Below are 25324 nucleotides of genomic sequence, written 5' to 3' on the forward strand. Positions count from 1 at the left end.
TGGGGAAAACCCTTCCCAGCTCCCCACCCCGGTAGGGTTGATAAGTTAACCTACCAACGTACCCGTAAGGTATTCTTCCACCCTTCACTCCGTCTTGGAACCTCATTCCGATCCGGTCAACGGCGGTCGATGCTCCATTTATAGCATAGACAACACAATCCCGTCTGTGCCAATGGGACCAAGTGGGCTCTGAAGGGGAATACCTTGCACATGTTACAAATACCTTCCCATTCTCGGAAGATGGAGTTATCCACTCTCACACCGCCGGTAATGCTGCTACTTCTACTGTACCACCAAGGTAAGCTACACAGCTGTTTAGAGAGTACTGGTGCTGACGTACGTGAGAGGCATATGTCTGTACATCTATTATGGGTGATGAACGAGGAATTTCCTCAAGGAATGTGTTGCTACACATGCAGCAGGGAAGTGAATGGTGACTCTAATTAAGTGCCTATGTCCCCCAGGTGGAACTGTGGTCCTTTGTGAATGCAAGCAGAGTGAGACCACTTTGCCACACCACATTTAGAAGTGTGTGTGTGTGTGTGTGTGTGTGTGTGTGTGTGTGTGTGTGTGTGTGTGTGTCAAGGAAACTGTCATATATGTTCTTGTTCCCCGGCGCAGTTGATGGCACACATGTATCTGAGGAGGTCCCCTGCGTCCCTCGAGACTTCGGCCACAGCTCCTTCGTCTGCGTGTGCAACTCCTCCTACTGCGACACCCTTCCGACGCCAGAGGTTCCTCCTGAAGGGCAATACCTTCTCTACACCTCCGACCTGGCCGGCAACAGGTTCCACAAGACCCGGCACTTCTTCGACGGCTTCAAGAACAGTGAGTAGTGCGTATGGCAGAGGGAGGTTGTAGGTGGCTGATGGTGAAGTTAGCGAAGACGGAGGTATAGTATTGGAGGTTAGAAGTTTCTCGTGTGAGTGAAGATGGTGAGCGTGTAGACAATGAGGGGGTGAAGATAGTGACGAGGATGTCAATGGCAAGGACACGATTGATGATGGTAGAATCTGTAGGAATGTATGGAGGTGCTGGAGCTGTGTTCTGTCTGTCTGTATATCTATCAGCTTACCTGTCAATCTGTACGTCTGTCTGTGGGGCAGGACGTTCTACGGTGTAAACAGAAGTGGTGGGAGTGTAAGGACATTTTCTGTGAGAGTATTTCCCGCAAAGGGTAAAGAGATAATGAAGTAAATGATGATAACGCAGACGAGGAGAGAATATGTGGTAAATCTAACGTCTGCCTAGATATAAAACCTGTAGGCTGTAAGGGTATACTACACTGTAATGGAGGAAATGATGAAGGTTTTGTGTGGAGATGGTAAAAGTGTAGGCTTTATAAAGGAGTGAGGGAGTGGAAGTGGAAATAGCAAATGGTGTTGGTTTGTGAGGGGTACAGATACTGTATGAGGAGTTTGAGTCTGTCGTATGGTAGTACTGGTGTGGCTGAAGAAGAGAAGGGAAAATGGAAATAAAGAAAAAAAAAAAATTAGGACGAAGACAAGATTGGAAGGTGTAAGAACCACCATTTTGAGACGCCCGTTCAATATCTTCGCTAAGATGAGATTTACAAGTTAACGTCGAAACTTCCCACGGCAGAGGATCCAGTGAGCCACGGAATATATGATGATTAAATACTTTTTAACGAAGACCAAACTCCAACAGACGGATACCAAATCCTTTAATTTGAATAACTCTCATGATGAATATGAATGGGACGAAATTTCATTTTCTTTAATCTTTTATAGATATTCTGGTTCGAGTTGGAAAAACGGGAATATTTCAGCCAATCAGATCTCGTATCAAGTGTCAGTATCATTCTGGTTGGCTAGGTTGCTTACTGCGCCCTTGGGCGAAGTCGGTCCAGTAGATCTCAATCATATGTGGGACTCTGATGTTATCAATAGCTTCTCCCGTCGCTTATCACTAACCTTACCTCTTGTCTGTCAATGATTAGTTCCTCCAGTCACAGACGAACGACACTATATTCCTCAATATTTCACTGGGTCCTCATTCTCTCCAGTGGGGGGGTTGTTTCCCGAGCGTCATTCCACAACTGTAGAAGGCGACTCCTTGAAAACGACTGATCCCTCAGATGTGTCGTCGACGGAGGCGGTGGTGGAGTTCCAGCTGGATTGGACGACGACCTTCCAGACGGTCATGGGATGGGGAGGCGCCTTTACCGATGCCGCCACCGCCAACATCCTAAGTCTCCCGGGTCCTGCGCAGGATCTACTCCTCAGGTGAGATACGGCCTGAATGAAGAGACCCAGAGACTCTCCTTTAGGTACTCCTACTTCGATTTGTTTACGTACCCGTTCGTACGTCGTTTTCTAAACGTTAAGAGTCAGTGTGTCTTTCTTTTGTGGGGGTTAAGGATGTGTCTGTCTTTATGTGAGGCTAAGGATGCGTCTGTCTTTATGTGGGGTTAAGGATGTGTTTTTGTTATGCGCAGTTAAGGATGTCTCTTTCTTAAGTGGGGGTAAGGATGTGTCTATGAACGTTCTAGGAAATTTTTCACTCATGTCGTCTATACAGAGACACCTGTAACAACATATGTACTTAGAAACTGAGCTGATTTTCTGTATCAATTTACATCAGTGCTCCTCTGTTCCTATCGTAGAAAATTATAATTCATCTCTGTTCCTAGAGCAAACATTTCCCTGGCGTATTCCCGGTAAACAATACCCGAACGTGTTTTAACCGATGGCAAGTAATCGTTTATAGATCTCCCAAGGGTAAAGTAAAAAACAAAAACAAAAAAAATCTGCTCTGTTCCATCTACCAAAATCAGTACATAATGTCTACTATCATAAATATTTTCATAAGTTTTATCAGATATCGTTATTTCCGTACGTTTATCAAATCTTCTACTGATGTCTAAGAGATAAAAAAAAAAAAAAGAACAGCAAACGCCAGCAACAGAGTTCACAAATTCACCATCCATACATCAAAAACGCTAAAAGTTGAGAAGTTTTTGCAGTTTCCCTAAAGACTTCAGCTTGAAAGTCAAACATTCAAACGTGGAAAGCAAGCAATATCAATAGGATGTTTTAATTTTTCAACGTGGAAAGCAAGCAATATCAACAGAATGTTTTAATGACTGAAATTAATCAAAAAATGCATTCGTCAGCCCCAGGTGTCGGATGTAATTAGACAGAGAGAGAGAGAGAGAGAGAGAGAGAGAGAGAGAGAGAGAGAGAGAGAGAGAGAGAGAGAGAGAGAGAGAGAGAGAACCATTGCTTGCATTGTATATTGACATTTTGAGGACGTCTCCCTTCATCCAGTAGACACATTAATCCAATGAGGTTGTTAATAACCACATCATCTCTCTATCTCTTCCTCTTTTGCACCACATGACCCTCAGAAGCACAGCGGCTCCCTCCCGTTACCTCACAATACAAGACGAACGAAACTACATCTGTCTATCTCTTTCTATCGATCCTTCTGCTTTAACGAAAAGCTTCTACCTTATTTATATTCTCTTCCCCTGACCCATAAACACCCTTTACACTGAACCCTACCTTCCCTTCTGGCAACCACTACCTATACAAGTCCGCCATTACCTTTCTTTCCCGCCTCTTTCGTGTTTCACTACGTCCTCTCCTTTTCGCAGACTCTTTCATACTACGCTACACCTTTCTCTCCCATCATCCATCTTAGGGCATTCCAAGTCTATGCCATTAAGGCACTATATACTAATGTCTCTCTCTGTATCGCATCTAATCCTCTTGCAGTTCTTACTTCTCTTCGTATGGTCTGGAGTACAACATCGGGAGGGTGAACATGGGAGGTTGTGACTTCTCCTGGAGGACTTATACTTACGTCGACGAAGAAGGTGACGTTGATCTCAACACCTTCGCACTCCAACCAGAAGACACTGAATACAAGGTTCTATAACATTCGTCCAGTCTTGATATCTCACTGGTACTCAATGAGATAGAGAAGTTCACAGTACATTAAAGAGCATGAATAAAAAAAGTGACGCCTATCTTGACAGACAGAAGTATTTAGATTCAATGTTCGTTAGCAAACTCCTGACTTATATCTACAACAACGAAGCTCTATTTAAGGAGGTCCTTCTACTTGTCAAAATGGGTCTTTTGTGCATTACACTACACACTACCACACCCCACCGCCCCATCACAGTGCATTCACAACCATTATAGTCCACTACCGTATGATGACCACAGCATTAAACTAACTCATCCAATCGATGTTTATCCATTTACTGGAAAACTTAGGATTTCGAGAACAAAAGTAAAGTCTTTTATAGGAATGGAATCTGAAGGCTTCTACATTTATCTCCAATACATTAACTGATTCTCACTGCAGCAGTCAGCATTACGACTTGTGTCCACATAGGGACTGGTACTAAGAAGCCTCATCTTCAAAAGATCCCATTGACTGGTGAAGTATAACGAGCCTCCCCTTGTTAGTGTAGTTGATGGCCAATCATCCAACAAACACAGCTATCCAGGAAGAAATAGCTTATAACTGGGAAGTGGAAATGTCAGGTAGGCCTAAGGGAGAGAGACGCCAATTCATTGTTTTCTATAATGACTCTATCCCTCCCAGATCTAGGAAACGGAACTGGTGTCTCTAAATGGGGGGAAGACAATTGTGGTTTTATTGGTTTATTGTTTTATCACCTCATATAGCTAGACAGTTATCTAAATCGAACTTGACGTCCAGGTTTAGCGAGAGACATACCACGTTCACCTCCTCTTCTCCCCACCACGACACCGAGATGACTACGTCTTGTTCCTCCTCCTTCAGATCCCTGTCATCAAGCGAGCCGAAGCCATGGCCACGCGACCGCTCAGACTCTTCGCCTCGCCTTGGACGGCCCCGCCCTGGATGAAGACAAACAACGACTTCATAGGTTATGGTCAGCTGCTGCCGGAGATGTACCAGCCCTGGGCCAATTACTTCGTCAAGTGGGTTCTCTCTCTCTCTCTCTCTCTCTCTCTCTCTCTCTCTCTCTCTCTCTCTCTCTCTCTCTCTCTCTCTCTCTCCTCGAGGGTCTAGTTTCCCCTCTTAAAGTTTCCAGCTTCTACTCGAGATCTCTTATTCTGTTTTCGAGTTAAGGGCCTTTCCACCAACATCTACGACTTTCTCAACGGTGTTTCAGTCTTAAAAATCCCCCCAAAATGTCTTGATATTTCTGAAACACTTGGCTGGCTCTTCAAGTCTCTAACTTCCTTTTATTTAAGAGATCTCTCTGGCTCTTCCAAGTCTCTATCTTCCTTTTATTTAAAAGTATTCTTTCTTTGTCATCAGGTTCTTGGAGGCTTACGCGGCTGAAGACATCGTCTTCTGGGGCATAACGGCACAGAACGAACCCATTGATGGCTATGTTCCCGGGTTCTTCTTCAACTGTATGGGCTGGACGGCGGAGGAACAGCGACTCTTCGTAGCCTGAGAACTTAGGGCCAACCCTACAGGCACATGGGTACGCCCAGGTGAAGCTCATGATCCTCGACGACCAGCGGTACGAACTACCGAAGTGGGCTAAGGAGGTGAGGTCGTGTGGAAGGTCAAAGCCAAGGGGGAAAAGGGGTCAGGTTTACAGGCCCATGGGTCTAAGAGACGTTGTAAGATTATGGTCTTCGATGATCTTTGATACATGACCACTCTAAATATCCTAGTGAGATAAGGTCAACAGATTTTAGGTCAAAGGAGGTCAGTTCCAGGAAGATAAGGTTAAGGGAGGTCAGGTCAAGGAAGAGCAGGTTAAGGGAGGTCAGGTCAAGGAAGATCAGGTTAAGGGAGGTCAGTTCCAGGAAAATCAGTTAAGGGAGGTCAGATCAGGAAGATCAGGTTAAGGGAGGTCAGGTCAAGGGAGATCAGGTTAAGGGAGGTCAGTTCAATGGGAGATTACGTAGTGGACACATTTGATGGCTGGCGATATAAGCGATTGATGTGGGATATGGACGTGGGGGGGGGGGGGAGATTAAGTGAATCCTACTAATAAGAACAGAGATTAGTTCTGATCAGAAGCGATGATGTAAGGCGAGATCAGTAAAAGTGAGTTGCCAAGGGCCATCATTTAGGAGAACCTTTTTATCTTTGTCGTATGTCCCTCTCTACTTTTCAAAGATAATTATGGACAAAAGAGAAAGAGGAGAAAAAATAGAGAGGTAAGAGACAAAGGAGAGAAGATGGTGAATGTGCTGCAGAGAAGAGAGATGATATACGTGAAAAATGCGAAACAAGAATGCGAAACAAAGATAATAATAATCAAGAGAACAAATTTATGATAAAGAAGGAAAGTTTGATGTTAAATGAAAAGGTAGAAGGAATACAAGAAGAAGAAGAAGAAGAAGAAGAAGAAGAAGAAGAAGAAGAAGAAGAAGAGAAGAGAAGAAGAAGAAGAAGAAGAAGAAGAAGAAGAAGTAGAAGAAACGAAAGAGAAGAAACGAGGATGAAGAAGAAAAGAAGAAAGGAGGCGGCAGAAGAGAAAGGACCAATAGATGGAGGCCGATTATATAGATGAAACTGAAAACAAAAATACTCATTCATCTGTGGCGTCTTAATGGCTACCTGGTAAAGGTGCTCTGCTATGCTAATCTATGCTGCAAATTCATCTGTTTGTTTAATGAGTTTCCAGTGACTTGGAGAGATTCCAAAGTCTCTCTCTCTCTCTCTCTCTCTCTCTCTCTCTCTCTCTCTCTCTCTCTCTCTCTCTCTCTCTCTCTCTCTCTCTCTCTCGTGATGAAGCAGAACGGCAGAACACATCGGGGCAAAGTTAAGAGAAAACTTTCATAAAAATGTGCTACTACTTTATCTCATTTTTCTTTTAAATGAATATATGTGTTATGATAATTTTCGTAAAGCCTTTAGGACTAGATGAGAGAGACAAAGACGCATCGGCAGACAGACAGACAGACTTATAGTTGGTGTGTGTGTGTGTGTGTGTGTGTGTGTGTGTGTGTGTGTGTGTGTGTGTGTGTACATAGGAAGGAAAATATGGTTCATATACACAAGGTTAAAACGGATCAACACGGGTGTAAAACTCTTTGCCTCCCCTCAACACACAACATTAATCACGAACAGTAACGACAGACAAAGAAAGAGACAGACAAACAGACACACAGAGATTAACTGACAGCTGACAAATAAATTCCTGAAGCGTTCGAACTCGTGCCCTTCTAACATTCTGCTCTCTACTGAGATTCGAACCCTCACCATCATCATGCTTTCAACTAAGATTCGAACCCTCACCATCATCATGCTTTCTACCGAGATTCGAACCCTCAACCATCTTTCACCAGGTCCTGAACGACACATCCGCAGCCCAGTACGTAGACGGCATAGCCATCCACTGGTATGGCGACTCGTACACTTCTCCTAGTCGCCTGGACGAGACCCACGATCTCTTCCCTGATTACTTCATCCTGGGAACAGAAGCGTGCAAAGGTGGGTGGGATTTGGTTCTCTAGGATGGCGATGGTGTACACGATGCTAATACTGGTAGGAAAAAATCTGTCTTAGAAGGCTTCGCAGTGACTATCTTATCTTATTTCCTCATTAAAAAGTTATCTTCTTCGTCGAGGTTGTATCTCTGTCATTGAACGAAGAGGAGGATCCAATCTCGTCGAGGAACTTCTCATCCCTAAACGAATCTCGTATTTCCCTGCTCCTGATTGAGGCGCAGCCTTGAACCTCCAGGAGTGTGTATGTGTGTGTATGTGTGTGTGTGTCTGCGTGTTGGTAGCAGATTCCCTTGTATTCATATTCTGTCAAAATGACCAGATAACTTTTTTTTTCAATCAGATTCTTTCTAAACTTTTCAAGTTGTCTAATATCTCTTACCATATGGGCTGAGGGGGAGGCAGCACAAGATACCTCCCTGTGTCGTCCCCATCAAATCCATCCTCAGGAGCGGGTGGCGAGGTAAGGCGGCGGTGCACCACCAGCTACCTGGCTGGCAATGACTTTTACTAACTTTCAAACCTGTTAACGCAGGGGCCGGGCCGCTGGACGCTGCTGTGGTGCTCGGGTCTTGGGAGCGGTGTGAGAGCTACGCTCACGACATCATCATTGTGAGTACTGAGGAGGGCAAGAACCTCTTGGGATATTCAAGCCATCTCAGGTCAAAGGGGTTTCAAGGGGATAACTTCCTAGTGATGTCTAGGGACATTCAAGGGTTGCAGGGATGTCAGACTAATGTGCCAAAAGTGTATGAAAAGACGTTGGGTATATAACGTTCATCTCTTCAATACAGAATTAGAATTCAATTTCACTCCTAACTGATTTCCAACCTATTCTTTTCCCTCTCATCAAAAAGAAATGCTGGTATTTATATCATCAGCGTTCAGCCATTAACAATGACTGTTAATTTCTGTTAGTATTAACATCCCGTGATATCCAGACATTTCTCTTCCAAGGACATGAACCACTGGGTGACCGGTTGGGTAGACTGGAACTTGGCTCTGGACATGGAAGGTGGACCAAACTGGGCCAAAAACTTCGTCGACTCCCCCATCATCGTCAACAAGGTACTGCCTGGTGATGCCCTAGTCGTAAGACATGAGGAGGGTACTTTGTGAAGGTACCCTAATCCTTAAACGAACAGGTAGTGAGAGTGCAATGTCTCTGACGTCCAGCTTTAAAATCGCTTATTCGAGCCTTAAATTCAAGCTTCTTTCCACTTCTCAACACCCTATCAGAACCTGTGTATACGATCCTTAGCACAGATTTCGTTTCCCCTATTTCTCCCGGACAGATTTTGATTCCCTTATTTCTCCCTATTGCACTAACTTAGAAATTATAGATATGTTGCTGTGAAATACCCAGACACTCGCATACTCTCCAAAGTCTTTATTCAACCACCTGATGTGCAGAGCTGTAGTCTTAAATCAGACACTTCTAGCAGTTCCTTGGTCTTCGAAGAGGAAGATTTTTGAACCCCTTCACAGTTACAATATATATATAACGTAATACATAGGCACGTGTTTGTTTCTATCGTATGCATAAGGTAAAAAAGATCTTTAAATGGAAGAGATTCTGTCACTGGTAAATATGAGCAAGAGAAAATGAGACTTGCAATTGAGCATAGATTTTGAATACCGCAGACATTCGCGAAGGAGCCTCATCTTCTCTTCTTATCACCACCACGAGCCATACAGGTCAGGACAAACGCATCTTCACAATAACATAGGAAAAGAAACGTTACTATTTCGTCCTGCACGTAGAGACATAGTTAATCTAGGTAGAATCTCACTACACTTATTTTAGACTTTGGTAGAATTCCCGCTTCAATTATTTGACGACTTTGGTTGAATCCCGTTTCAGTTATTTGACGACTTTGGTAAAAATCCTGCTTCAGTTATTTGACGACTTTGGTAGAATCCCGCTTCAGTTATTTGACGACTTTGGTAGAATCCCGCTTCAGTTATTTGACGACTGTGGTTGAATCCCACTTCAGTTATTTGACGACTATCTAAACCTCTATGGCCACTGACCTCCTGCACCTGATTCAGGAAAAGGAAGAGTTCTACAAGAACCCCATGTTCTACGCCATGGGTCACTTCTCCAAGTTCGTCAAGGAGGGCGCCCTCAGGGTGAGCTTGACCTCGCCTGACTCGAAGGGCCTCGATGCCGTTGCCTTCAAAAACCGTGACGACACAACCGCCATTATCCTCCTGAACAGGTGTGTGTGTGTGTGTGTGTGTGTGTGTGTGTGTGTGTGTGTGTGTGTGTTTCAATTTAAGGTATGTGGCCTATCTGAATATCACCCATGGACTAAAATCTCTAGCAAGTCAATGTAGGTAGCGACATCCTACTTTTGTTCAAGAATAACGAACCTATTAGAAAATGGGAGAAGTAACACATATCATAAACAATGCAACTGTATGTTTTCATGTACCAATATATATATATATATATATATATATATATATATATATATATATATATATATATATATATATATATATATATATCCTTAGGTTCCCTGAATGTTATTGTACATTTCCGATATACATTCGTGTTTCCTCTACGTTTCCTTAACGTTGGTTTTATCTTGTAATCTTTTCAGTTTCCTTAAGTAGTGAGACATAAATCTAGAAAGCCATGAGGCAACATTTATCTCCTCAGAGCAGACAGTCCAAAACTATAAACATATTTTGGTCAAAGAAATAATTTTTTTTCTAATTTTCAAATATTTCAAAGAATGAAACAAATTGGCCCATAGTTCTGTTTCCAATGTGTTTATTCCGATCCCTCGGGAAATCTCCTCTGAGGTAGATAAGATTCAAACAGCAGCAACCCACCATTAAGGGTCCCCCTTGGAGCTGTCTGTGATAGAGGAAGGTATCAGAAACTCACAGTTCAGTGTCGTAAAAATTGGAGGAAAAACCCCTGCACCAAACAGTAATTGTGACTAGGGAGGCGAAAATAACGTAAAGCCGTCGACTTGAAGCGAAGTATTCCTCGAGTCTATCTCTAAAAATGTTGGGTGTGTGTGTTGCAGGTCGAAGAAGGAAATGCAGGTGGGAGTGAGGATACACCAACGAGGAACCATCTTCCTGACAGTGGGGCCAAGGTCCCTCCACACCGCCTTCTACGTGTGAGAACCTCGAACTGCAGCTGGTGTTGAGGGCGACGTCAATGCTCGGGAATACAAGCGGAAGAAGCGGTGGGTGTGAGGGAAGGGGAAAATAGTAGAGGAGACGGTCGTTGTGATAGTGAGGGAGGAAGCTTAGATTGTGGTGAAGACGGAGAAGAGGAAGAGGAGGAGGAGGAGGAGGAGGAGGAGGAGGAGGAGGAGGAGGAGGAGGAGGAGGAGGAGGAGGAAGAAGAAGAGGTGGAGGAGGAGGCAGGAGACTTCGCAAGACAGGACGAAGGGGAAAACGATGTTGGGAGTGAGGAGAGAATACATGCGGCCTTTAACGATGACTCCTTGCTCTCTCTCTTCTCCCTCACTGTTGCCGCCTCTCTCTCTCTCTCTCTCTCTCTCTCTCTCTCTCTCTCTCTCTCTCTCTCTCTCTCTCTCTCTCTCCTTCTCCTCACGGTAAAGGGACTAAGATCAAGCCAGTGAGATGTTCGTCCTCTTGACAAGGGAAATCCATCTCCTTCTCCTCACCCTGAGAGAAGCGAAGATTAAGCGCAAGGGTTGAGAGCAGCGAGATAAGACACACATACACATTCTTGCCCGCTGTGCTCTTCACTTGCCACAAACAACAGTTGTGTTACTATGAACACCGAGGCGGATATAAGCAGCTCTGCATGTTGAGGTTGTAACCTTATGTTTCCCTAAACCCTCTTCCACTAGGGAGGTGTTGCTTGACTATGTTGCACTGTGACAGAAATTCTTTCCAGCTTTGATTTCAGGCTTTGTGGTAATACTTTTAAGGAGATTATTGCGTTACTTATTCGTATCGTTAAAGTTTAATTATATTTTTCTTGCTGAGGTTGTGCTCAAAAGACTTGTTATTAAATGGTTTCACAACTGAATAATCCCGAACTAATCTAAAACGTCTTAAGCACTGACTTCTCACTCGAATAACCGTATAGTATCTTGTCTGTGTATACTACTTATAAATGATAGCTGCAGTATTTCTTTTTCTTTTTTATACCAGAGGTTTCTGTCACGGACAAAAGTCCACAAAGAAGCCAGACCTTCAGTGAAATATGAGAATGACTAAGGAAAGGAAGATATGAAAGAAACATATTACATGAATTTCCAAGGAAATGGTAAATCTGTCTTTTCAAAAGGGCCACACCATAGTTTATGGAAAAGACTGTGAAAGAGGTAGAGAGTTCCAAAGCTTGGAGGTGTAGAGAAAGAAACAGATATCAAAACGGCCCACCCCTGAGTTATCACCAGCCATGCAGTAATCAAAGTGCTGCAGTAGCTTACCGAGTGATACGTGGTATAGCTAATGACGGGGAAACACAAAGCAATCAAGAGAGGTAAACGAACATTGCGGCTTAAGGAAAGTGAGTCAAGTTGTGAGGTAAAACTGGGAGAGTTGATAAGTAGAAATGCTTTGGACGACTCTGTCTAGTATGAAGGGCTAGAGAATCTCTCTGCCATACATCTTACGCAAGTGTTTCACCACCTCCACTCTTTTCATCAAACAACTCGCCATGACTCCTGCTCCTCACACCATCTCGCCCGACACCCTATATCCACGGAATAGGGCTATGAATATTGTAAGGAAACCATGAGTACAAATAGGAGCATCATCAAGGAGAGCCGACTGGCAAGTGATAACAGGTAAGAAGCGAAAAGAGTGAGTTTTCTGACTGATTATTGACTTTATACATATACATATATATATATATATATATATATATATATATATATATATATATATATATATATATATATATACTTTTCTAACCTCAGTTATAGGACTGATACCAGGTAAGACCTGCAAAAATTCTGTGACAAACGTGGAACTGAAAACTGAATTTGGTTCCTTTGAACTTTCAATAGTCTCTCGTGGACATTTTTCATTTTCTTTGACAGGAGTGGACTTATGGAAATAACGCAGGTAGGGTTTCCTGCCACTGCGTTACACTTTCCATTTCCACATTTGCTGTCTCGCTCTCATTGCAGGTACACTACCTCTTATTATTCCCCCCTTACCTACCGGATTTGGGAGTACGGATGGGTGGATCACCGTCCCTGTGTGTGTGTGTGTGTGTGTGTGTGTGTGTGTGTGTGTGTGTGTGTGTGTGTGTGTCTGTCTGTCTGTCTGTCTGTCTGTCTGTCTGTCTGTCTGTCTGTCTGTCTGTCTGTCTGTGGTCATGGCTGAAGACTATCAGGATCATAGCACCATATGAGGACTAGATTCTAAAATAATGCAAACGAACTCATTAAAAAGCTCTTAAAAAAAAAAAAACTTGAAGGGCTTAAATCTTCTGACATACGTCTTTTAAATCTAATGTCTGTTGCAACATTAGAAAAAAAATGGAGAGAAAATAATAGCTATGTGACACCTATGAAGAAATGAACAGCACACTATAATCCTGACATTATGTTCCCTTGATCTTAAAAGGCTACACACACACACACACACACACACACACACTATGTGAAATTTTCTCACGCCATATTCAGACACTTCTCATAGCTAGACTGGTACCAGGTTCTGTTCAAGACAGCCACATGCTCTTGCAACAGCAGAGAACAACAGAGAAGCAACGGGACTTCTGATTTAGCCTAAGTCAGCCAAATATGATAGATTTCTTACAGAACACAAGACATTCTCTCTCTCTCTCTCTCTCTCTCTCTCTCTCTCTCTCTCTCTCTCTCTCTCTCTCTCTACTCCCATCCCTGCACGTCAGTGCTGGGGAGCTAATCAACACGGCCAGGCTCATTAAAGCAAAGCCCCCCCTTCAGCACCAGAGATTGTCATCACTCAATGCCAGTCGATCTCACCACGAAAAAAGAAAAAAATCTCCACGAAAAAAAAAAATCTCTTACTAGCTCACGACCAAGACGACACCACCAGCAGCTCCTCTGCACAATGATGGTCCTCCCGTAATAATTTCAACCGTGGGCTGTTGTAGGGACAATATGCACATTTTCCACAACACACTGGCCTATCTGCTGCACCCACACTGGCCAATCCAAATGCCAGCGAAATTGGAATGTCAGCTCCAGATCACGATTTCACCTCTGCTTCCTACCTCTCCTCTGCTACCACACACACACATTTGCTTGGGAGAGAGAGAGAGAGAGAGAGAGAGAGAGAGAGAGAGAGAGAGAGAGAGAGAGAGAGAGAGAGAGAGAGAGAGAGAGAGTGTCTTCATATCATTACGACCATCTTGCTTCATTCTTCTGTAACTGATAAATATGTTGAGCTGGAGTTATCATCACTGAGATCATTCAGAGAGTATATTGTAGGTGATGATCAGTGTTGATGCTTGGTATGTAACCACCTATGTAGATTACAGTACCTGGTGACCTCATGTTTATACATATATATATATATATATATATATATATATATATATATATATATATATATATATATAGTTATATATTGGAAAAGGTCACAACGGAGAGCGTGATCAAGTAAATTTCTTCCCATCCACGGGGAAATGAAACACGGTAAGTTCCCAAGTGCACTTTCGTGTAATTATCACATCATCAGGGGAGATACAAGAAAGAAATATAAGTCAGCTGATATACAACGAAGAGACGTATCTAGGACGCCATTTGGTAAACACGTGGTATATATATATATATATATATATATATATATATATATATATATATATATATATATATATATATGTAAAGAGCCACCTCCCTTGCCTCCTGTTCCATTTCCCAGGATACACCCACGTCTTACCATAGCGTCTCTACGGTCGTCTAAGCAATATCCTTGGCCAGAATCCTCTATAACTAACTCTGGCACGAGTCTCTCGGGGTCGCTTTCCCCTCCGTACCACATCTGCAGCCCTGCAGATAAGACCTCCGCCACAGGATAGATCTAGGGCCTGGCTGTGCCGGAACGACCACTTGGACGATAGAGGCGATAGGAGAGTCAACACCTCGATGATATACGTAATGGGACTCATCATCACATGAATCCTGTTTTGTCCTTCTCTACAACCCTCATTAGTCACCTTGATTACATTCGATCCCGTTGTATCTCACTCCTTAACCTCCAATAAACCAATGGGCGAAGATCCCTTAGGCGATCCTCTTGTCTAATACAAGACGATCTTCGAGAATACTGTGAATATCTAGTGAGTCTGTGCGGTTATGGTAAGGTGATGATAAATCAGGTTCCTGGAGAAAAGTCTGTCCACAACAAAACCATTTTGGACTTCCTATCAAAAATGTCAGGTTGTATCATCTATTTTTTTTTTTCAGCTTTACTGAGAATCTAATCCTTTCCCCAACGTAATTGTGGTAATATTAAAGATGATGGTGAGTATGAGGCGGGAAACTAATATATATTCTTTCATAAGGTCTTGATTCTTATCATTTTTTTTTGACCCTCTTTTTTTTTGTGTGTTCTTCTGTATAAATACTGATACTAATTCCTCCCTCGGACAATGATCCTTAATTTGCAAAGAAGTCCTCTTCCTGAAGACAATCCTTCCTCAAGCCGATATTCTCACTCCTGAAGACCATCTAAGCATTTTCAAGGCGCCAAAAAAAAAAAAAAAAAGAAAATCGACAAACGCACCAAAACACTCTGGTTACACTTTGTTATCTACACTTTGATATTTTCCAAAATTCATATCAACATTATGAGTCTCCTATATACATCCTCTGATGTATCTTTCTCCGTTTTTGTTAACATACGTTCCTCACCAAATTTCTAAGGAACGATGATTACTAATAATCGCAATTATCATATAGTAATCATGTGACACTAATGATAATCAGAAAGTACTTAACAATCGTCACATTATCCCAACGGGAAAACTCCTCCATGAAAACCCCTCCAGCAAATGACTGGAAACAAGCCAGTCTTACCTCCACCCTTAATGAGAAAGTCTCCGTCGGAGACACTGGCTGACTGGAATTACCACTAATGAATTCATCCCCAGCTTCGAATCCCAGAAGCGTATCATGGCCACGGGAGGAGGAGGAGGAGTGGACGGCTTCCTTCCATTAGAAGTAGGAAGCCGAAGGATTCGTTTCCTTGATGTCACAACCTCTTAACTCGGCGAGACATTACAACACTAAGGAGTGATATGTGGATGTCTCTCTCTCCATCTCTCGTATTTAGAAATAAAGAGACGACATTACAACACTGAAGTGTTATATGAGGAAATCTCCATCTCTCGTGTTTAGAAGTAAAGAGACAAATCTGGATGAATCTCAATCATCAGATGAGCAAAAAGCTTTGATATATCATAGGGTAATTTGGGGCTTTGTTTATAATGATATAAAATATTCTTCCCACTATGCTGGTTGTGATTAATCCACCTCTTCTTTTTGTCATAGTTTCTTTGGCCGTTCTTTGTGTCGGTATACAATTATATGAAATAGTTCTCATATGTCATGAACCCTGAGGCTTAGTCTCTCTCTCTCTCTCTCTCTCTCTCTCTCTCTCTCTCTCTCTATATATATATATATATATATATATATATATATATATATATATATATATATATATATATATATATATATATATATTACAACAAGTAATGTTCCAAAATAATAACAGCAGTAGTTTTATACCAATAACAATGGAGAGAAAACGTAATAGATGTCGTCTCTTTCCACTTTAACTTTTGCTTTATCAACTCATAACTCCGAGCCTGTCAGTTTCTGACATCCGCCACACGCTTCTCAAATGGTCACTCGGCCTTAAGCGTCTCCAAAGCTTAACTCTAAAACTTACCCTTTGACGACAAGTTAGAGAAGGAAGGACGAAGTAGACTCAACTTCCACCTTTATTCTGCTTTGCTCTCTCTCTCTCTCTCTCTCTCTCTCTCTCTCTCTCTCTCTCTCTCTCTCTCTCTCTCTCTCTCTCTCTCTTACTTTCCTCTTTCTGTTCTCTCCTTTCCTCAGTGATCCCTCTCCATCCACTACCTCCTGAACCCCAATCTCCCCCCGACTCTCTCTCTCTCTCTCTTACTTTCCTCTTTCTTTTCTCTCCTTTCCTCAGTGATCCCTCTCCGTCCACTACCTCCTGAACCCCAATCTCCCCCCCCCCACTCTCTCTCTCTCTCTCTCTCTCTCTCTCTCTCTCTCTCTCTCTCTCTCTCTCTCTCCTTTCTTTCCTCAGTCATCCCTCTCCATCCACTACCTCCTGAACCCAAAGCTCTCTCTCTCTCTCTCTCTCTCTCTCTCTCTCTCTCTCTCTCTCTCTCTCTCTCTCTCTCCAATGAGCACCTTCAACCACTCTCCCTCTAGACGCGCGCTCACCTCATCATTCTCCCGCTTCGCTCACATGTTTCACTGTTCCACTTTTCAAGAAGTAAATTCACCAATTTCAAGTCAGCTGGTATCGGCATTTCTTTCCTCCCCAGTACACACACTGAAATAATGAGAGTGAAGTGCTGTTCATCCTGCAGAAATAAAAGTTTAGACTGGGTGCGTGGGTGTGGTGTGTGTGTGTGTGTGTGTGTGTGTGTGTGTGTGTGTGTGTGTGTGTGTGTGTGAGTGAGTGTTTGTGTAATTCCTTTGATCTAGGATTTAGGCATACTTGGAATAATGGTGATATTCCTCTGGAAATCCTTTGTCTTGTGTTCTTGCCATTATGTCTTTTAAAAGCTCTTGAAACTAAAAGCAACACCGGTTCAGCAAAGTCTTTAGTGACACGTATTCTTGGCGTGTAAAGAAACGTAAGAATATTTGGACCAGCGTGGAGAGAGTTCACAGCACACTTTACCACACGGGCACACAAGGTTGAGGATGTAAACGAGTAGTTTGTGAACGAGTGGTTTGTGAACGAGTGGTTTGGGATTTTGGAAGGCTGTCTCTAACGACCTACACCCTCAAGGGAACTGAAAATGAACCACAGACGTTCTATATAGACAGACAGATAGAGAGATAGACAGATATGAATTCATTCTAGCCACAAACTTGTATAGACAATATATGAAAAAAAAATATATTACTAAAAGAACATGGAACAATGACAGAGGGAAAAAAGCAAACAATATTATGACTCGAAGCGCAAGGAACACTGACAGAGGAAATTTTTCAGTCAGCTGTGTTTTTGTTTTTATATACGCTGAGTCGACCCGAGTTTCGACTCCTTGATCAAGAATTTTATCATTTGGCCAAAGCCGTGTGCAGATACTGTCTGCTGGCCGAGCGTTCGCGTTGCGGGCTTGGGGGAGGGTGGGTGATCCAAACACTTCGATTTCCGGATTGTTAAGGGGGAAGAAAAAATACCGCCATGTTGTGAGGTTACGGGAAGAACCTGAGAGAGAAAACAGGAAGGGATGGGGAAAGAGAAAACGGAGGAGGGGTTGGTCGATTGGATGTGAAGATTGTTGGAGGAGAAAATGAAAAACAGGAAGAGATGATGATGATAATGATGATGCTGCTGATAATGATGATGAAGAAGAAGAAGAAGAAGAAGAAGAAGAAGGAATAATGAGAAAAAGCAAGAATAAGAATGAGGAATAAGTGGAAGAAGAGAATGTAAGGAAGGATGACAAGAGGGGAGGGAAAAAGGGAGACTCACAGTACGTAATAATATAGATGATAAAGAAAAATATAGTATGATACGAATGAAGAAGAAGGGGAAACTGAAAAAGAAGGATTTAGTGCTTGAGACAGACAGGAGAAGAACGGAAGGAAGAGGAGGAGGAGGACGAAAAAGGCATCACGAAAAGAAAGAAGAAATGGACGAAAAGGGAAGTGAAGAAAAAGACACAGGTCAGGATACAGAAGACGAAGAGGATTGGATATGAAACCAGACGATGGGGAAGATGAGGAAGGAATAGATAAGATTAGCAATAAAGAGAAGGATGAGGAGGAAATGAGACCAAAGAAAAAAAATATATAGCAGCACCGTGTGGGTGAACAGGATGAGAACAAAAGGTGCGAGAATGATGAAGAGAATGGGAAAATAAGATAAAAATGAGAACCCAGCACTGAACTCGGGGAGGTCTTGCTCCAACTTCAGAGGGTCGCCATTATTACAGACATCATTCAAGACAGGGGTTAAAAGGACGTAAACTTGGCGGATTAAGGTATGAGTGCAGTCAATTTCGGTTCCCTGGCACGAAACACACACACACACACACACACACACACACACGATGCAAAAAGGTCATAACAGCAGTGAAAAAAAAAGTAAGATTGCATATACTTACAGGGGACCTAGACAAACTCCAAAGTTGGTCCGACACGCGATGACATCTAACCCGAGCAAACGTAAGGTAATGAGGATGGGACAGAGTGTAAGACGACCTCTGTATGATCATATCATTCTAGCAGGAAGGAAGCTTCAGGATTTCCCTGTGCGTGTCAAAGGGAAATGGAATTCGACATCACCCCTCTCCTATCACCGAAGTCCTAATAAGTCAGGTCAATAGTAAAGGATAACATAAACTGCGTTCTGGCAAATATGAGAATAACTTACAAGCTAATGGATAAGATTTTGAAACACATCAGTGGTATGGATAGTGGATAGCTTACGAGAGATGCAGGGATGGAGCAACCAGACATGATATGAAATCGAGCAGGAAATGTTCAAAAGATGGGGCTCTCACGAGTGTAAAACTCCCTCCCCGTACAATATAAACGGGTAATAATACTGCCCCACGAGCGAAAAAAACAAAAAAACTGCCTGTATGATACAAATAGGTAATTACAGAGGTAATCACGTCTATTCTGTGTTGATTACATTCCCCTGGCGAAACTAAAGGAATCTTTTGTTTGGTGGAAAAAAATAGTCTTCATGGTTCACTAGTGCAGTGAAATTACACTATATCCATTGTGATTTTCTTTCCCCCTTTATTCCCAGCCACACTGGACCAGCCTGCTCTCAAAGGAACACTGATTCCAAATGCATGAACGTGCATGGCTAGCTATCTGCGTTGCCTGTAATATCCAGACTTCAATAAATCACAAGGTAGAACTTGTCATCGATGTTGAACAGGAGTGTCCATGTTAGCATTGGCATCAATTCGATATTTCCTTTTTTTTTTTTCAATTCAGTGTTATATTCATCATAATCTCTAGAGAAATAGGAGATGATGATGATGACACGCCGGTGATTATTCACTGAGCTTCGAAATCGTTCAGGAGACGTGGCCATAATATTTCTGGGGATTAAAGATTAATACTCGTTTTACTCATAATATTTAGACATGATTCTATCTTTACCCTGAGAGATGAATAATTCGAACTTAATTCATGACGTTAGGGTATATTTCTAGTAATATATATATATATATATATATATATATATATATATATATATATATATATATATATATTCCTACGAGTCCACGGGAAAAATGAAACAGGAAAAGTTCCCAAGCGCACTTTCGTGTAATAATCACATCATCAGGGGAGACACAAGAGAGAAATATAACAGTCAGTTGATATACATCGAAGAGACGAAGCTAGGATGCCATTTGGTAAACATGTGATTGTCCAAAACTTTTATACCTTACAATTATGGTTTCAGATGTCTGATTTAAGGACGACTTGTGAGAACCCGTCAGGAGTTTGAGAGTCATTGATAAACAAGTCCCTGAGTCGTTGGAGTCCAGTAGGCTATCAATCCAGGCAACGACCCCATTCACGAACGACGAACTATTTGTCGAATAAATCCACCACACTGAGAAGCCCTATTTCCATTTCCTGTGTTTGGCAGGAGCCAATTCCAGCAGTGGTCTTCAGTCTCGACTACATTTTTCCTCCCGTTGAACAGGAAACAGTGGCTAGTCTCGTGGAAGAAAAAAATCACAATCTTAAGGACAGGATTGAAATCCATCTGAACGCCAATCACAACTCTCTGATCAGTTGTGTCTTTGATAAGGATCCGTCACAACCATTTGAAGAGGATCAAACTCCATGTGAACACCAATCACAACTCTGTGATTAGGACCAGTATCGCCGTCTAGGCCAATCACAACCAGGTGGACACGGCACCCGTACAACGAAATCACAATAACTTGAGGAGGATGTAATCATCCATTCGAACACCAATCACAACCATATTACAAGGTCTAACGTCCAACAGTCACAACTGCTTGTCACAACCCATCATACAACATTTCTTCATGCTTTTGTTACCCTTCTGTCTCTTCCCGAAAGTCGAAAACATCAAATTCCATTTCCATAAATATAATTCATTATCCTATTTACTCTTACATAATCCTACCTCTGACTCTATATACCAGTCAGTTACTCATCTCTATCTCTCTATTTACCTCAAAGTCATCAATTTCCTTATTTCTCTTTCAAAATACACCTCTAATTCCATTTTTCATTCGCCCATCACTCGATCTATCCCTCTATCATACATTTACGACCCTGTTTACTTTGGGGTTAACCCATTCCTAAAATTGATGAGATCTTTGCCATTTAAAAACCTTTCATCTTTAAGTACACTTGTGGAATCTTTCTCTCTTCCGTATTTTCCTACTTGAGTTTAAGATACGCTTCGTTATTTCATTCACGTTCCTATCCCTCACGCCTTCCGCACATATCATATTCATCGGGATTCTTGCATACTTCTATCATTGCATTCCTCTCTCTCTCTCTCTCTCTCTCTCTCTCTCTCTCTCTCTCTCTCTCTCTCTCTCCCTGAACCCACATCTACTCCACGTCTCCTCCCCCTTATTTCCAAAAACAAATAACCGGTGTGGTTTTGTTGCCAACGCTGTACTTAAATGGTTCGTTCCATTTCCTTCGTCACGATTATTAACATCACATTGGCTTCCTCTGGCGTCGCACGTTCATTTCCGTCTCTTCTACGGTATTATGTTTGCCTCATCTTGCGTAACAATGGCTTAAGCGAAGTATTCAATTAATGTCAGGAATGGAGCTTTCCCCGAGTCCTTTAAGTCAAGAGGAGCATTTTGCTTCGGCGTCAAGCTGTGAGCTAATTTCCTTTTTTAATCGATCTTTATGTCCATTTCCCCCCCCCTCTTTTTTATGCCTCAATCGATGAATTCATTTCCTCCCCTCATGTGATGCTCATGACTCCGTTTCCACCCGCTTCTGTGTTTCACAGCTCCGCCGCAGGACTACGATGGCGCCACAGACGACCAATATCAGCTCAAGTGTTTACATCTCCACCGAGGGTTTCATGTTTGTCCTGCTGTGGTAGCGGCCGCTGGAAAGATTGCAAAGACACCTTTGATCTCTCAAAGGCTTCAAGATGTACCTGGGAAGCTATGTCGAAAGATTTCGCTCTCCTAAGAGCAGTAAACTTTGAAGGAACTCGCCTTATGAATAGTTATAAGAGGTGCCATTTCGACTGAAGAATGTTGATAAAGGCACTTCCTATACACTCAATCTGCACACAGCAGTAAGTTAAAAAAAAAAAAAAAGTTATATGATGCACATATTGCTAGGTGTATTTTCATACACCTCCTTACTCTCCTGCCCCGGGTGTCTTTTCTTCTACGGGGCTTCTGCAGCGCTTTGGAAGCCGGCCATGTCCATTGGCAGGGGCTGCAACTGAACACTAAATTTATTACTGTGTTAGTTATATCGTGGGCATAGAGTCTTGAGATATGATGAATCGTTCTTGTAATGTTGTATGCATGGCGATGTGTAATCTGCATATGTCTGGGGAGTGTCACTTCAGGTGAGTGTATTCCCGATAGGATGGCGTTTAAGAACGAGTTGGGAAAGCGGGTGTTTATTGTTTGTTTGATCATTTCAGCGTATATACGTTCAGTCATTGTTGTGTTCGTTAGGGGTGGGGGAGGAATCTGTGAGTATAGTTTCCTGAAGTTTGAAATAAAAGGTATAGATACATAGAAAGATTGAGAGATTTTTTTAAGCTCTTTTCACCTTTGGATTATGTTCTTGATAATCCTCTCTCAGAGTGGCAGGAAAAATTACGTGTGGGACAGGGATATAAGACTCAGTCGCCTAAGCTTATTCTTATCGGAAAAAAAAAAACATCGTTTTCGTTTGAAAAGACCAGAAATCAAATGACTTATTATCAAACCTAATAAGAGTTCACTTTCCTTTTCACTAGTACGGTTTACGATAATTAAATACGTCTTGTTTGATAGTCAATATAACCATCTTGGAAGACTGTGTCAAATGACTGGGTTTTTTTATTATTCAAGTAGCGCAGAAGAATGCTACTGGCTTTATAGAAGTCTCAAGACTCCAAAATGGTCCTAAGACTCCGAGTAAATGATCCAGGTCTTTGGCATCCACCCAGGGTACAATAGTTCAGCCCACTGGAGGTCTTCAGACCTAACCTAGAGCATAAGGCCCATCTGGAGTAACACTCAACTGGTTTAATGTTATATACGTCTGTGTTGTTGAGTGTGTCCGATTTCCCTCACGCTCAGTTACACTCTCTCTCTCTCTCTCTCTCTCTCTCTCTCTCTCTCTCTCTCTCTCTCTCTCCTCCCTCCAAGCAATCTTGGCGAAAGGACAATGACCCTGGGAACGACGACACACACCCACATCCCTCCTCCTTAACCTCCATCAACGTAGGTTTTAAAAGACATTCCAGACTCAGGCGACGACCTCTTCTCTCCTTCAATTTGGCTTCTCCAGTTCCCGCTGATCGAGAGAACGACTTCTCCTCCTCTTTCGGTTGTCGTTGATTCAGAGAACGACCTTTTTGTTTCCTGATTCCCTCCACTTCTGGCATGATTATCTTCACGCGTCCTCTCCATACATCCAAATTATTCTGCACATCCTCTTAAGCTCTCTCAAGCATACTCTTCATACATTCATACGCATGTATAACCCCCATAACTTATCATTCGATGAAACCTCTTCATACATCATAAAGTCCTTCAGTATTTCACTTCTAAAACATTCACCCTCTTCCGTACTTATGTATCTAACATCCACCCTTAGACCTATACAACAACTTTAGGACTATCATACCCTTAAACATACTTATCACTGCCATTACAGACAATAACTTCTTTTCCCACACACTCCCCAAGACCTTAGTCCCTCCACCTACCCTATGGTTGTGGGTTGAAAATGCGGTCGCTTCAGTGTAACATGACCCACCCAGCTGACCACAGGAGCTGTGACCTACACAGCTGACCACAGGAGCTGTGACCTACCCAGCTGACCACAGATGTTGTGATCCACCCAGCTGACCATAGGAGTTGTGACCCCACCAGCTGAACAGAGGTATTGTGACCCACCCAGCTGAACACAGGTGCTGTGACCCACCAGCTGACCACAGGGACTTCATAAACTTCCTCTAGAAGTCAGAGAGGCGATCGCCTGACCGACATCCTTTACCACAGTTTCCCTGTACCGACCAGTAAGTACTCTTACAGGTTCAAGAATCGTCCCATACCCTCTACTGAGAATGTCCCAAAACATCCAAGAACAAGTGCATCCAAGCAAACAAACAGCTTAGTTTTCCCTTACTTATATGTATGTCAACTATCATGAAATTTTTCATCATCAAATTTTCACCATTTAATGCATAATATATATCAACACACCATTACTGCAGTTAAACTAGTCTATAATTCTATATCACTTAATGTTCACCAATGAATTTATACCGTATGTCAACTTAATACTTCTGCAATTCAACCAATATCTAATTTTAAATCACGTAATATTCAGCGAATCACCACTTAATGAATAACGTATAAAACATAATATTTTCTCTATAAAACTTTCTGTATAAAGTAGACAAACTTCATTCATATGCTTACCTTAAGCAGCGAAGTATCCAGCCCCACCTTGAAACTTAAGGTTTCTTGTAATTAATCAACTAGTAAATATTATGATGCCCCCAACTACGTAATTTCTCTACGGTGCATTTTCAGACGAATTCCTTCTGCTTGAATGCATTAAACCGTTCTTATCTATTCATTCACACACACACAACACACACACACACACACACACATAAAGGGAGCTGGTTGCGTTGCGTCTCTTGCCAATATTGGTTCTTTGTACCACAATAACCAAGTCCAACCTGAGTGCATGCATACACACGCTGCCACCTTAAATATAAGACCAGCGTTCCACACCCACTTCCGTAGCAGCTTCCTGTCGTCTCTTGTTCTTCACACGACTCGTAATAATCAACTGAACCATCATCCTCAAACAGTACTCATCACCTACAACTACTCACAACATAATCAAAATAAAAACTTGATAAATAAGTAATTATGTTACTTACCGTCCGTGAGCCGGGCAGTCTGTCTGTAGGCGTCCGAGCCGGATCAAACTTCATTCACAAGTGACAAGGATTTCAGAAAAATCACTCGCCTTATCATTTTTCCAAGAAATCACATCACGTCTAAGTTTTGTATATATTTTCTGAAGTCGTTATCTGTTTTGTTTTTTTTTTAATCTATGTACGGTACATTTTCCACCACAGTTTTCACTAACGAACTAATGTTGCCTGTTGCGCACGCAGAGTCCAACAATCACATCACAAAAATTAAAGTATATTATTCACTAATCTTTGATTATGATTGGATCTCACACCCAAAATCAATGATTATCCATCTCGGTCAACTAACCAATCACTCGGTTTTCGTCAGAAAATACGTCTTTGTGTCACCAGGAAACACATTGGAGTTTATCCGGTGATGCTTTAGTTCGTCAATTACATAAAACCAAAATCACTAAGAAATTCCCATGGTAAAACGAAATTTAATATCATGATGATAGTGATGTCTATTGCTTCCCATTAAAAAGAGTCTATTATCACGTATTAAACACACACAAACT

General features: G+C 42.2%; 2 protein-coding genes across 2 annotated transcripts in view; one reads left to right on the plus strand and one right to left on the minus strand.

Annotated features, from left to right (window-relative positions):
* LOC139758365 (serine/threonine-protein kinase Nek11-like) overlaps positions 1-24920 on the minus strand; it is a 42771-nt gene extending 17851 nt beyond the window's left edge. The window contains exon 1 of the mRNA XM_071679664.1: positions 24768-24920. The gene's annotated coding sequence lies outside the window, so the exon portion shown is untranslated. The remainder of the gene's footprint in view (positions 1-24767) is intronic.
* On the plus strand, positions 62-11568 carry LOC139758364 (lysosomal acid glucosylceramidase-like). The gene is given in 12 exon segments (XM_071679662.1): positions 62-298; positions 622-828; positions 2099-2246; positions 3741-3894; positions 4783-4943; positions 5287-5425; positions 5427-5525; positions 7281-7425; positions 7975-8051; positions 8397-8507; positions 9492-9661; positions 10484-11568. Coding segments are annotated over 12 exon segments (1599 nt in total). The 5' UTR covers positions 62-210; the 3' UTR covers positions 10584-11568.
* Positions 24921-25324: the final 404 nt, after the last annotated feature.

The sequence above is a fragment of the Panulirus ornatus genome, chromosome 30, assembly GCF_036320965.1.
Source record: "Panulirus ornatus isolate Po-2019 chromosome 30, ASM3632096v1, whole genome shotgun sequence".
Taxonomy (NCBI): Eukaryota; Metazoa; Arthropoda; class Malacostraca; order Decapoda; family Palinuridae; genus Panulirus; species Panulirus ornatus.